A 14,714-nucleotide genomic window follows, 5' to 3' on the forward strand; every position below is an offset into this window, starting at 1 on the left:
AATCAGTGAATGCATGCGTGTTGAGAACTTGAACCAAATGATCGCAGAGGCCCCGTTAAGATTCCCTTTTGGTTGGTTTGTGGGTTTTTTGTTTGTTTGTTTTCCTTCTGGTGTCTCTGACCCTCCACTGGAAATTTTTTGCCCTTCAGCCTTCCAAATAAATGAATAAAATAAAATATGAACTTCTTGTCATGACCCACAGAGCTCTGTAGATTAGGCCCTGCTCCATTGCTCAGACTTTACTGATTCATCCTCTCACTGCCCCCACTAGAACATAAACTCCCAGGGGAGAAGAGCTTTGTCTTTGGCACTGAACTTTGTCTTTGTCCCAGGGCCTGACACAGATCAGGCACCAACTACCTTTTTGTGAAATGAATGAATTTATTTTCTCAGTAGCCCTTGTAGGTATTATTTCTCATTTGAACAAGGAAACTGGAGTTTGCATACCCAAACTGGAGTTTGATGGGACTTCATCAAACGGATGAAGACAGAGCTGAAAAGCATCAAGTGTTCACCTAGTCATTCAACAGTTATTTAGTAAGAAGCTGCTACTCTTCTGGGCTCTGAGGCACGAGTCCAACTGGAGGCTAATGGTTTAAGAACTACATCATCTTTTTTTCTTTTTTGGCTGGCCCTGTGGCTTATGGGATCTTAGTTCCCCAACCAGGGATGGAACCTGGGCTGTTTGCAGTGAAAGTGCAGAGTCCTAACCACTGGACCATGAAGGAATTCCCTATTTTGTATTCTTTTTAAGTATTATAAAAATAATAGAAGGATACATTCTTATTGTAAAATAATTCAAATGATAATGTAGATGGAGAAGGTCAAATTCTCCCTTGACATTTATCCCTCTTTCCATTTTCAACAGATACCAGTCAATGCCCAGAGGTAAACACTGTTTGCCATTTGAGAGAGAGAGAGAAATATAGTTTAATATTTAATGCCCACTGCCATACTTTCAGCCTGAGGTAGCCTGCCCTAACTGTAGTTCATGGAACATCTTCGATACCTTTTCGTATCAGCACATGTGTAGCTGTCTCATTATTTTAATAGTTGCAAGTCATACCTTGGTATGAATGTGCCAGTTTCTATAAAGATTCCCCATAATTACTTTACAGTGTTGTGTTCGTTTCTGCTGTACAACAACGTGAATCAGCTATAGGTATACGTATATCCCCTCCCTCTTGAGTCTCCCTCCCACCCCATCCCACTCCTCTAGGTCATCAGAGAGCATTCAGCTGGGCACCCTGTGCTATACTGCAGCTTCCCACTAGCTATCTGTCTTACAAATGGTAGTGTGTATATGTCAATGATACTCTTTCAATTCATCTCACTCTCCCCTCCCTGCCCTATGTATTTTAAAATTTGAACAAGTATTGTTAAATTATCCCTCTAAAAAAATCATACTGGAGCTTCCCTGGTGGCTCAGTGGTAAAGAATCGGCTGCCAATGTGGGAGACATTTTGATCCCTGATTCAGGAAGATCCCACATGTCTTGGAGCTACTAAGCCCATGTGTCTAAACAAAAAGAAAAAGAAAAAAACCTTACCAACTTACACTCCTACTAACAGTGTATGAGAATGCTCATCATAGTGAAGATATATATTTCTATCTAAAAAAGTTCCCTTTGGCACATTTGCATTTTAAGCTCCACTCTTGTATTCTGGCCACAGATAACCACTGACAATGCTTTCTGCCACTATAGATTACTTTTGCTTATTCTAGAATTTCGTAGAAATGGAATTCCACTGTATATGTCTTCTATGCTTGGGCTTCTTTTGCTCAGCCTAATGATTTTGAGATTCATCCATGTTGTCATGAGTACAGCATGTTTCTTTTTATTGCTGAGTCATCTGTTGATTAATCTGTTTCTTATTTCTTGCTGAGTAGTATTCCATTGTATGAATATGCCACAATTTGTATATGTACTCACTGGTTATTAGATATTTGGGGTTGTCCCCAGTTTTGAGTTATTGTGATAAAGCTGCTATGAACATTTGCACTTGCGTGCAAGTACTTTTGTAGACTTGTATGGTCATTTCTTATTAACTCCATTTGGAGTGGGATTGCTGGGTTATGTGGTCAATGTATGCTGAACTTTATAAGACATTGCCAAATTATCTTTCAGACTTTTCATTTTACACTCCCACTTGCAATGTATGAGAATTCTAGTTCTCTCAGATCCTTACCAACACTTAATCAGTCTTTTAAACTTTTAGTCCTTGTAGTTGGTATGTAGTGGTATCACATTGTAACTTTCATTTGCATTTCCCTGGTGAGTAATAGTGTTGAATATCTCTTTATGTGCTTATTGGCTATTTGCATATCTTCTTTGTGAAGTGCATGTTCAAATCTTTTGGCCATTTAAAAAGCTGCATTATCTTATTGAACTATCAGAGTTAATTTTAAATTCTGTATACATGTTCTTTGTCAGGTTGCATTGCGATTATTCCTCTCTGTGGCAACAAATCCTTTCTACCCTAAATAAATAAAAACACGCTCACACAAAAACCTGTACACAAATATTTATAGCTATTCTACTGATGCTTACCAATAATTGCAAACAATCCAAATATCCTCCAGTGGGTCAATGAATAAACAAGATCTAGTACATCCTTGTTGGAGAAGGCGATGGCACCCCACTCCAGTACTCTTGCCTGGAAACTCCCATGGATGGAGGAGCCTGGTGGACTGCAGTCCACGGGGTCGCAAAGAGTCGGAGACGACTGAACGACTTCACTTTCACTTTTCACTTCCATGTATTGGAGAAGGAAACGGCAACCCACTCCGGTCTTCTTGCCTGGTGAATCCCAGGGACGGGGGAGCCTGGTGGGCTGCCGTCTATGGGGTCGCACAGAGTCGGACGTGACTGAAGCGACTTAGCAGCAGCAGTGCATCCTTGCAGTACACACTTAGCAATGGAATGGAACAACTCACTCACTGTTACTCGCAACAACTTGGATGGAGCTTGAGGGCATTATTCTGAGTGAAAGAAGACAGTCTCAAAGGTTACATGCTGTATGATTCCATCATAGTGTGTGTTAGTTGCTCAGTCATGTCCAGCTCTGTAACCCTATGGACTGTAGCCCGCCAGGCTCCTCTGTCCATGGGGATTCTCCAGGCAAGACTACTGGAGTGGGTAGCCATTCCCTTCTCCAGTGGATCTTCCCAACCCAGGGATCGAATCCGGGTCTCCTGCATTGACGTCCTCAAAAACACTGAACTGTAGTGATGGCAAATAGATCAGTGGTTGGCAGGGTTTAGGGATAAGAGGGGACTACCACGTAGCTCAGTCAGTACAGAATCTGCCTGCAGTGCAGGAGACCTGGGTTTGATGCCTGGGTTGGGCAGATCCCCTGGAGAAGGAAATGGCAACCACTCCAGTATTCTTGCCTGAAAAATCCCATGGACAGAGGAGCCTGGTGAGTTACAGTCCATGGGGTTGCAAGAGTCGGACACAACCTAGCGACTAAACCACCAGGGATCAGAGTGGGGAGCACATAGGAATTTGGGGGGTGATGGAAATGTTCTGTGTCCTGATTATGGTAGTAGTTACATGAATCTACATATTGAAATCCATACATTGTATACCAAAAGGAAGTTAATTTTGCTGTATGTTAATTAAGATAATGGAATAAACAAAAAGCATATCAACAAACTGAGTGTACAGGTGCCTGTGAACACTGGTGTTTGTTTTTAAGATTTTTTTATGTGGACCATTTTAAAAATCTTTATTGAATTTGTTATTGTTTTTGAATTGCTTCTGTTTTCATTTTTTGGCCTCCAGACATATGGGATGTTAGCTCCCCAACCAAAGATTGAACCAGGGATGAAGTCCACAACCCCTGCATTGGAAGGCAAAGTCAACCACTGGACTACCAAGGAAGTCCCTGAACATTGGTTTTTGAATGGAGAAAGATGTGACGGAAAATACCTATCTCTTTAATGTTGGCTATTTTGTCGGGGGAAGGAGCAAAAATGATCCATTTTTTCAGTGTGTATTTTTATAATGTTTCATTTATTTCAATTAGTATATGGTGATTTAGAAATTTGAAAAAATCTATTAAAATGGAAAACATTAGGAAAATATTTTTAAAGATGAAAAAGGGTATTTTTGCTTTGTCAAGTACCTGATGATATGGTAGAGAATAAGATAAATGTGTGTCCATTCCAGTGGAATTCAGCCTGGTAGCATCCAGTCCTCCCATCTTACAAATGGCTCATCTGCAAAATTATGACTGTTATTGGAACTGGCCTAATGGAAGCTTTTATAAGAATACATACTTTGTGAGGGTTTTTGTTTTTTTTTTTTTTTTTTTTTTAATGCCATGCTGTGTGGCTTGCAGGATCTCAGTTTCTTGACCAGGGATTGAACCTAGGCCACAGCATTGAAAGCTCTGAATCCTAACCACTAGGCCTCCAGAGAACTCCCAAGAATAAATACCTTAATACTTGCTTGAAACAATGCCTCGTGCAAATCATCACTGTAATGTTAGCTGCTATGAATATATCATCTATGAATTGGAAGAATAATTGCCATCACTTGTAGGGGGATGATTTTTAAAGTGCTTGTCTTGCAATGGGGGATCAGTCACTGTTAATTTTGTTAGCCTTTGGAACCTGGCTTCTGGGATGTGGCAGGGAGGGCAAGGCTGTCCCTGATGTGGTTTTCTGGGTCTCCCCACTTATCTGTTCTCTTGGCTTTGCTATCTTCCTAATTTCAGGGGAACCTCTCCCTCCTTCCCCTCCCCTGGTTAACATATCACCCTCCCTCAGGACCGAAATGCAGGGCGTTTCCCTCTTTGGCTGACACTGGACCCCTTGTCTACATCTAGCTTGGCACAGAGGGAAAGCCAGAACCTGAAAAGTGTGGCTGAGACCTACACAGCACCGTTGGACTTGAAGGTGAGCCAGCTGGGGAGAAATGTGATCTCAGGGCAGTTCAGGGTCAGAAAGGTGGTGTAGGGGAAGTGACCCTGCAGGGCACCAGGGATCCTCGGGTGGGAGTGAGGAGATTGGGAGAAAAGGATATTTAAATTTCATCTCTTTCTCTAACCACGCAGATGGCCCTTATTCAGACCAATAAGGATCTCATTTCCAAAGGATTAAAGGAATTCAACATCCTGCTAAATCAGCAGGTAAGCCTGGTGCTCTGTTTCAGAGGACAGGCCTGAAGTGTTGGGAGGTGGGCAAGGACAGAGAAAGGAGAATAACTTGGAACGGGGAGGGTAATGGTGGACTTGATGGAAACCATGAGAGACAAGGAATACAAATCAGAGCAAAAAGGAGGTCAGAGTTGGTGGTTATTCCTGAATCACATGTCTGAGCCGGGTCTCCTTTGCCAAATTCTGATCGCCCCCCACCCTACGTCCCCTCCAGGTCTTCAGTGATCCTGCCGTCTCTGAGGAAGCCATGGTGACTGTGGTGAATGACTGGGTGAGCTTTTACATCAACTATTACAAGAAGCAGCTGTCGGGAGAGCAACAGGAGCAGGACAAGGCTCTGCAGGAGTTTCGGCAAGAGCTCAATACCCTGTCTGCCTCTTTCCTGGACAAATATAGGAACTTCCTGAAGTCCTCGTGAGCAGCCCCTCACACGCTGCCTTTCTCCTAGCCCAGAGACCCAGGCTGCAAGTCTAAGAAACCCTCAAACGCTGCCTCTGTGTTCTAGTCTTTGGGCTCTGCTCCTTCATGGTGTTGCTGCACCCTGACACCTCAATAAAGACCAGTTCTGGTTGTGGTGGTCTTCCTGGCTCATTGGCTCTTCTTTGGTTCCGATCCCTGAATCGTGGAGACAGTTGGTCCCTTTTCCTTCAGCCCTGCTTCCTAAATATGGTCTTGAAGATCAGACTCCTTAGAGCAGAGGTTTGCAGCCTTAAGTAACCACTGGGAAGTACTAAAATAGCCTGAAGGAGGGGCCAGCCGACAAACTCTAAAGAGTAAGTGCTGAGGGACAGGGAAGGGGACAAAAAAGAGATAGAGGCTCACCAGAAAGCATGGTCCTGTGACATGCTGTCTAGAAGAAAGTTTTTGGAATCTCCCAGTCTTGTTTATCTCACACTGCAGCGTGTGACAAGAGAATTAAACTATGACAAAAGTACGAGACAACGTCACTGTAGGGGGTTGGGGAATGAAATGTACTAACGTATCGGACTGTGGAAATGACGGAATCTATAAGACTAAGCCACAAATAATTGCATGCAAGCACTGTGCTTTAGTGCTGGTTAATAATTCTGATACTGTTGCACATGCTCATTGGAATTGAACAATAGGCGTAAATACACGGTGGATAATGGGAGTTGAGTTTCTCAATGTCGGAGTGGGAATTTAGGGATAAGCAAGGTGGGGGGTGGCTAGAATAATCTATGTGGTAATGGGTTGGAGTTAGAAATATCAGCACAGACAGATGATGTGATGATGGCATATAGCCGGTGGTTAAGTTGCTCCTCTTTTTCCTCCCTGTCCCCTTCCTCCTTTTTTAAAAAAGATTTACTTATTTGGCTGCGCCAGGTCTAAGTTGCAGCATGCAAACTCTTAGTTGTGGCATGTAGGATCTACTTCCCTGACCAGAGATCAAACCCAGTCCACCTGCATTGGGAGCTCAGTCTCAGCCACTGGACCACCAGGGAAGTCCGCCCTCTCCCTTTTTAAACAACTAAGTAAACATCCATAAGGGAACAAAAGTGCCTCTGCACACTCCATCAAGGAGCCCAGGAGGTTTCTAACCCACCTGTGTATCTGAAAATTAACAAATAGGACCTCAGTAAGGGCTGCAGATCCAAGGAAGATACAAATCTCCTCTATCTCCACTGGTCACAAGGGAGCAGAGGATGGAGGGGTGAAGCCTGGAGATGGCAAACTGGGAAGAGACCAAGAGACCCTTCTGGAGAGAGAGACTTTGTGGAAGTCCAGACTGCCTGGAGGGGACATCAGCATGTCCTTAGAGCAAGGTAAGGATGAGTCTGGAGGCGAGAGGAAGGAACTTGCCAAGGTGGCCTGTCTCCCCAGGGCGACTCCACCAACGTTGAGCTTTTCACAGCAGCAGGGGTGCCCCCCTCTGGCAAAGGAGGTGGAAAGCCATGACCCCTCTCACAGAGTGGGTGGGAAGCGCGAGGGGGTGAGTGACTGCCTCCCATTCCTAGCTGCACACATTCCAACTGGAGAAGCCCATTTCTCTCTAGCAGTACCCAGATTTCTGAGGAGGGATCTCCATAACTGAGGGGAGAGAGGAAAACATGGAAGGAAACATAAGAACCATGGCTTTAATGGTTCGGTTCCTGCTGTCCGCTCCAGCACTTCCGCAAGAAGTCTGCCCATGAACCAGTTGGAGAACCTCACCCAAGGAAACCCCTACAAACTGTGGGCACCCCAAGAACCCCAAGGGCTAAACCCATACTTCCTTGTACTCTGCTGCCAGGCACCTCTGCCAGAGTGAGCCCTAGTAGACACAGGGTGCTCAGGCCAAGGGAGAAAATACAAATGGGCTGTAGTGCCACCTTCTGGAAAACAAAAGAAAGGATTCTAACAGCCTGCCTGTTGAATTGTTAAGAACAGAAGACTTCAAAGCTTAGTTAAGGAGGTTTCTGCTATTTGTAACCTGAATTCTGACCTGAAAGCAAGAGGCACATACCTACAAACGCTATTTTAAAATCAAGGAAATATGATGGACCTAGAAATTATCACACTAACTGAAGACACTACATATAACATGTCAGATGGTGAGCGCTGCCAGGGTGAAGAAATCAGTTATAAAGGAGACAGTAGACAAGGAGTGTGATTTTTTTTTTTCTTTTACTGAGTGTTTAGGTAACACCAGCAAACAAGGTGACTTTTTTTTGTTTTTTTGGCCACACTGCAAGGCATGCGGAATCTTAGTTCCCAGACCAGGGATGGAACTAGCGCCCCCTGCAGTGGCATTGCTGAGTCTCAACCACTAGACCCCCAGGGAAGTCCCACATTTGAACACAGATCTCAAAGAAGACAGGGTTAGATCCAGGAAGTTATCTGAAGTGTATGCCTCAATGCAGGAATGGCCAGCACAACAGCTCCGAGAAAGGTGCTTGTTTCAGAAAAATCAAGGCTCCAAAGGAACGAGGTATGTCAGAGAGGTGTGAGCAAGAAGGTGCATGATGAGAGATGGTGTTAGAAAAATTTGAGGAACCAGGTGTCTTCCCTACTGCTGCTAAAAGGAAGTCAGAGGGAATCCCTCATCCACACTATGGTCCTCTTCCATACTCTTAATTTTGTTGCAAGGGCCCCCCCTGAATTGCTTGGCTCTTTAGTACAACCTCAGAGAAGGCAATGGCACCCCACTCCAGTACTCTTGCCTGGAAAATCCCATGGATGGAGGAGCCTGGTAGGCTGCAGTCCATGGGGTCGCTAGAGTCGGACACGACTGAGCGACTTCACTTTCACTTTTCACTTTTCACTTTCATGCACTGGAGAAGGAAATGGCAACCCACTCCAGTGTTTTTGCCTGGAGAATCCAAGGGACGGGGAAGCCTGGTGGGCTGCCGTCTATGGGGTCGCACAGAGTCGGATACGACTGAAGCAACTTATCAGCAGCAGCAGCAGTAGCAGCAGTTAGTACAACCTATTGGTTTATTTATGGTGCCTATAATGTAAGAGTCATCTTGGAATTATGAGGCCATATACAGGAGACCCGAGTTCAATCCCTAATCCGGGAAGATCCCCCGGAGAAAGACATGGCAACCCACTCCAGTATTCTTGCCTGCAAAATCCCATGGACAGATCAGCCTGGTGGGCTACAGTCCAGGGGTCTCAAAGAGTCTGACACAACTTAGCAACTTAACAACAACTCTGCCTTCTCATCCCCCAAGGTACACAAACACCCAAACACATGCACACATCTAACCATGGTCTTCTGGGCTGTTACTACCATGCCTTTTGCATTCCCAGGCTTACTGATTAGGTGAGGAGTAAATACAGCTCCAGAAGTTCAGAAATCAGAAGACGATTGCTTCTTGGCAGGAAAGCTATGACAAACCTAGACAGTGTGTTGAAAAGCAGAGACATTACTCTCCTGACAAAGGTCTATCTAGTCAAGGCTATGGTCTTCCCAGTGGTCACGTACGGCTGTGAGAGCTGGACCATGAAGAAGGCAGAATGCCGAAGAATTGATGCTTTAGAAATGTGGTGCTGGATAAGACTTCTAAAGTCTCTTGGACAGCAAGGAGATCAAAGCAGTAAATTTTAAGGGAAATCAACCCTGAATATTCATTGGAAAGGCTGATGCTAAAGCCGAAGCTTCAGTGTTTTGGTCATCAGATGTGAACAGCTGACTCATTGGAAAAGTCCCTGATGCTGGGAAAGATTGAAGGCGGAAGGATAAGAGGGTATCGGAGGATGAGATGACTGGATGGCATCACTGATGCAATGGACATGAACTTGGGCAAACTTGGGAGGTGGTGAGGGACCAGAAGGCCTGGCGTGCTGCAGTCCATGGCGTCTCAAAGAGTCAGACACAACTGGGAGACTGAACAACAGCAACAAATACAACTCACACCAGCCAGATGTATTATTTTGTCTCTAAGAATGTAGAAATGGTACCCAGAATTCCCAATTCAGTAGCCTCTCATACTAAGTGGAGTAAACCAGACAGAGAAAGACAAATCATATAATATTGCCTATATTTGGAATCATTTTCTTAGGAAAATGATAAAAATGAACTTCCATACAGAACAGAAATAGACTCACAGACGTAGAAAACAAACTTATAGATACCAAAGGGGAAAAGGGGGGGATAAATTAGAAGTTTGAGATTAACATACACACACTGCTGCTGCTACTGCTAAGTCGCTTCAGTCACGTCCGACTCTGTGCGACCCCATAGACGGCAGCCCACCAGGCTCCCCCGTCCCTGGGATTCTCCAGGCAAGAACACTGGAATGGGTTGCCATTTCCTTCTCCAATGCATGAAAGTGAAAAGTGAAAGTGAAGTCGCTCAGTCGTGTCTGATTCCTAGCGACCCCATGGACTGCAGCCTACCAGGCTCCTCTGTCCATGGGATTCTCCAGGCAAGAGTACTGGAGTGGGGTGCCATTGCCTTCTCCGATACACACACTACTATATATTAAATAGATGACCAATGAAGACCTACTGTTTAGCACAGGGAACTATACTCAATATTTTTTAATAACCTATAAGAGAAAATAATCTGAAATAAAATATATATATACACATATATATATAACTGAATCACTTTTCTGTACACTTGAAACTAACACAACATTGTAAATCAACTTTTTTAAGCCTTTTATTTTCTTTCATGTACTAAAATTATATAAATACATATATACAGTAGTTATAATTATGGATATCATTATCTTAATTATATCATTATCAATTTGCTGTTTCTGGGTGGGGACAGATGGTAGAAAGTTCCTTACTGTTGTCTTGTTGACATCATTCTAAGAAAGTCCTCTACTTCTTCTATTGCCTGTATATTTTAAATATTTGCAGTTTATTTTATGTCATTATGGAGACCTGGGTTTGATCCCTGGATTGGGAAGATCCCCTGGAGGAGGGCATGGCAGCCTACCCCAGTATTCTTGCCTGGAGAATCCCCATGGACAGAGGAGCCTGACAGGCTACAGTCCATGGGGTTGCAAAGAGTCAGACATGACTGAGCAACTAAGCACAGCATACTCTAGTAAATTAATTAACAAGAAGAAATGATGCATGACTCATCTAGGATCTTCTTTTTATTGTTGTATAGTTGCTTCACAGTGTTGCGCTAGTTTCTGCAGTACAGTGAAGTACAGAACCAGCCATGTGTATGCATATATCCCCACCCCTCTGGATTTCCTTCCCATCACCACAAAGCATTGAGTAGAGTTCCCCACAATATATAACAGGCTCTTATTAATTAGCTATTCCGTGCATAGCAGTGTATACTTGTCATTCCTAATCTCCCAATTCTTCCCACCCCCCTCAGTATCCATACATTTGTTCTCTACATCTGTGTCTCTATTTCTGCTTTGTTAATAGGTTCATCTGTACCACTTTTCTAGATTCCACACATATGTGTTAATATACGGTATATGGTATTTGTTTTTCTCTTTTTGACTTATTTCACTCTTTATGACAGTCTCTAGGTCCATCTATGTCTGCAAATGACCCAATTTTGTTTCTTTTGATAGCTTGCTGCCCAAAATCTTGGCTACCTGTCTATTGAGGCCAAATAGAAATACGTAGATAGGGTTTGGAGGAAATAGAAGAGAGTAGCTTTATTTTGCCTGGCAAAAGAGAAACGCGATAGGCTAGCACCTCAAGAACTGTGTCCCCCTTCCTGGGGAATTACATGGGGTTTTATAGGTGGAAACTTGTAGTCCAGGGTATGTGATAAGGAACAAGGTGGTGAAGGTTTTGCATTCTTCTGTGGGCATTATATAAAACAGTCACTTTTGGCATCATGTGACCTGGTACTTGGGTCCAACAGCCCCGTAATTGGGTCCATTCATCTCTGGCTTATTGGCCTGCAACCTTCTTTCTGAAATGCAAACAGCTATAAGTGGTGACCTGCTAGAGAGTGAGGGAGAGGAAATACCAGGTGCAGGAGGTAATTTATATAATATTAGGGATGATAGGAGGTAAGCTTTGAGATGGACAAATCTAGTTATACGCACTACAGATTAGTAACAGTTAAAATAAAACTAAGATTGGTTAGCTCTTTCAGGCCATTTTATGTTTCTTCTCTAGCCTGTTCACTGTTCTCTTTATTTCCTTGTTTTTCAGGAGGGAAAAAAAAAACAACTCATTTCTATTTTTGTTGCAGCAGGCTGAGTAATATTCCTTTGTATATATGTACCACATCTTCTTTACCCATTCCTCTGTTGATAGGCATTAAGGTAGCTTGCATGTCCTGGCTATTGTAAATAGTGCTTCAGTGAACACTGGGGTGCATGTGCCTTTTTGAATTATGGTTTTCTCAAGGTATAGCAGCAGCAGCAGCAAGGTATATGCCCAGTAGTGGGATTGCTGGGTCATATCATTTTAGGTTCTATGATATGAACCTAAAAACAGAGGTTTTTAAGGAACCTCTGTAGTATTCTCCATAGTGGCTGTTACATTCCCATCAACGGTGCAAGACGGTTCCCTTTTCTCTACACCCTCTCCAGCATTTGTTGTTTGTAGATTTTTTGCTGCTGGCCATTCTGACAGTGTGAGGAGATATCTCACTGTAGTTTTGATTTGCATTTCTGTAACAATAATTAGTGATAGTAAGCATCTTTTAATGTGCCTCTTGGCCATCTGTATGTCTTCCTTGGAGAAATGTCTGTTTAGGTCTTCAGCCCATTTTTATATTAGGTTGCTTATTTTTTGATATTGAGCTGCATGAGCTATCTGTATATTTTGAAGATTACTTCCTTGTCAGTTGCTTTGTTTGCAAATATCCCCCATTCTGAAGATTCTCTTTTCATCTTATGTATGGTTTGCTTTGGTGTGCAAAAGCCTTTACGTTTAATCAAGTTCCATTTGTTTCTTTTTGTTTTTATTTTCATTACTCTAGGAAGCTGGGTCAAAAAAGCTCTGGCTCTGATTTATGTCAAACAGTATTCTTTCTATGTTTTCCTTTAAGAGTCTTACAATGTCCTGTCTTACATTTAGGTCTTTAATCCATTTTTAGTTTACTTTTGTGTATGGTATTAGGGAGTGTTCTAATTTCATTCTTTTACATGGAGCTGTCCAGTTTTCCCAGCACTGTGTATTGAAGAGACTGTCTTTTCTCTGTTGTATATTCTTGCTTCCTTTGTCATAGATTAGGTGACCACAGGTGCATGGGTTTATCTCTGGACTTTCTATCTTGTTCCGTTGTTCTTTATTTCTGTTTTTGTGCCAGTACCATACTGTCTGATCTTGATCACAGGTAGCTGAGTCACATTGAATAGGTATATGATATATGTCTTCTAACTGAGAAAAAGGAAAGTGTTATTTATGGCTATATGTACAATGGAATTAAATTAAGGCAATTCACATTTTAAAGACTCATTTTCTTATAGACAAAATTAACCCCAATACAAAAATGAATGGACTGACTGTAACTGGGTTTGAGACAGAAGAGCACTACAGCAATGCACAGATTCATAAATGAGCCTAGAAACACAATGAAGACACTGGCAGCTAATTGCAAACTCATGAAGCATCTTAGAGCTCAAAACGCCTCCCCACCATCACCTCATTCAATACGAAACACATTGTATTAAACCATTTTATTTTTGTATGGCTAGCTATGCAGCAATAGCGAAAGATACAACAATCAAAGCGAACTTAGTTCAGGGTAATTGTAATAACCTGCTGTTTCTTTTTCTTTTTTAAAAAAGTTTTATTTATTTTTGGCTGCTCTGAGTCTTCGTTGCTGTGCACAGGCTTTCTCTAGTTACAGAGAGCAGTGGCTACCCTCTAGTTGCGGTGTGCCGGCTTCTCATTGCAGTGGTTTTTCTTGTTGCAGAGCCCAGGCTCTAGAGTACTGGCTCAGTAGTTGTGGCACACAGGCTTAGCTGCTCCATGGCATGTGGGATCTACCCCACCCAAGACTGAATCCCTGCCCCCTGCATTGGCAGGTGGATTCTTAACCACTAGACCACCAGGGGCGGAGAAGGCGATGGCACCCCACTCCAGTACTCTTGCCTGGAAAATCCATGGACAGAGGAGCCTGGTAGGCTGCAGTCCATGGAGTCGTGAAGAGTCGGACACGACTGAGCGACTTTACTTTCATTTTTCACTTTCATGCATTGGAGAAGGAAATGGCATCCCACTCCAGTATTCTTGCCTGGAGAATCCCAGGGATGGGGGAGCCTGGTAGGCTGCAGTCCATGGGATCTCACAGAGTCGGACATGACTGAAATGACTTAGCAGCAGCAGCAGACTGCCAGGGGAGCCCTATTGCTTCTTATTTTTGTCTTTTGTTTTGACATTTGAAGACAACATTTCTGATCATTTTGTTATTCAAGTTTTTATCAGATAACTACATTAAAAATGACTATGTTGGTATTTCTTTCCAGGTTCCCAGGAGAGTTTGCAAGAATATGCATGCTTATGAAGAAAAACTGCTGACCCTGAATCATATGACTAAGCAGTATTCATGTTCTCTTACAAGTTAGTCTTGATCACACAAATAGAAGAAATTCCTTTCTATATAGGAAATATATAATAGATGACATTGTTCATTCACTGTCTGTTTAGTGTTTATGACAAAGTTTGGAAATGAATGAGATACTTTATTTAGAACGATGGAAGAAGTCATATTTGTAGCATCACTGTAAGTTTTTGAGCAGAAACAGTGAGGAAATTGAATGAGAAAACATAAAATCTGCTAACATTCTTCATCTCAATGAATAAATCCCCTTACACATTGACGTTGGTATTCCATAGTTCAGTGAGTAGACGTACAGCTTGAAAAGAAACTTAGTGCATGAAATACAGAGTATAATTTAAAATATGCTTCATCATCATGTTATGTCTGACTCTAAGGCCATGTTACTCAACTTTCTGTCTCAGTGTAGATGCCATTAAAATAAATGTATTTGATGTTCAGTTATTTCAGTGACAATAGTAGGCACTGTGGACTAGAGCCTGGAAAAGAGTACAGTATCTTAATAAAGAGAATAAAAACCAATGACAAAAAAACCTAGTAGGTTAAGTCTACATTATCAAGAAGACCAGGTAAGATAGTTTTATATAGAGAGGGCTTCC

The 14,714-nt window shown here is 42.7% G+C and overlaps 1 protein-coding gene across 1 annotated transcript; it reads left to right on the forward strand.

Annotated features, from left to right (window-relative positions):
- The first annotated feature begins 4,391 nt into the window (after positions 1-4,391).
- AHSP (alpha hemoglobin stabilizing protein) lies at positions 4,392-5,722 on the forward strand. The gene is made up of 3 exons (XM_055562247.1): positions 4,392-4,905; positions 5,064-5,138; positions 5,380-5,722. The coding sequence occupies exons 2-3, from the start codon at positions 5,064-5,066 to the stop codon at positions 5,581-5,583; spliced, it is 279 nt and encodes a 92-aa protein (XP_055418222.1). The 5' UTR covers positions 4,392-4,905; the 3' UTR covers positions 5,584-5,722.
- The last annotated feature ends 8,992 nt before the right edge of the window (positions 5,723-14,714 follow it).

The sequence above is a fragment of the Bubalus kerabau genome, chromosome 23 (genome assembly GCF_029407905.1).
Source record: "Bubalus kerabau isolate K-KA32 ecotype Philippines breed swamp buffalo chromosome 23, PCC_UOA_SB_1v2, whole genome shotgun sequence".
In the NCBI taxonomy this organism is placed as follows: domain Eukaryota; kingdom Metazoa; phylum Chordata; class Mammalia; order Artiodactyla; family Bovidae; genus Bubalus; species Bubalus kerabau.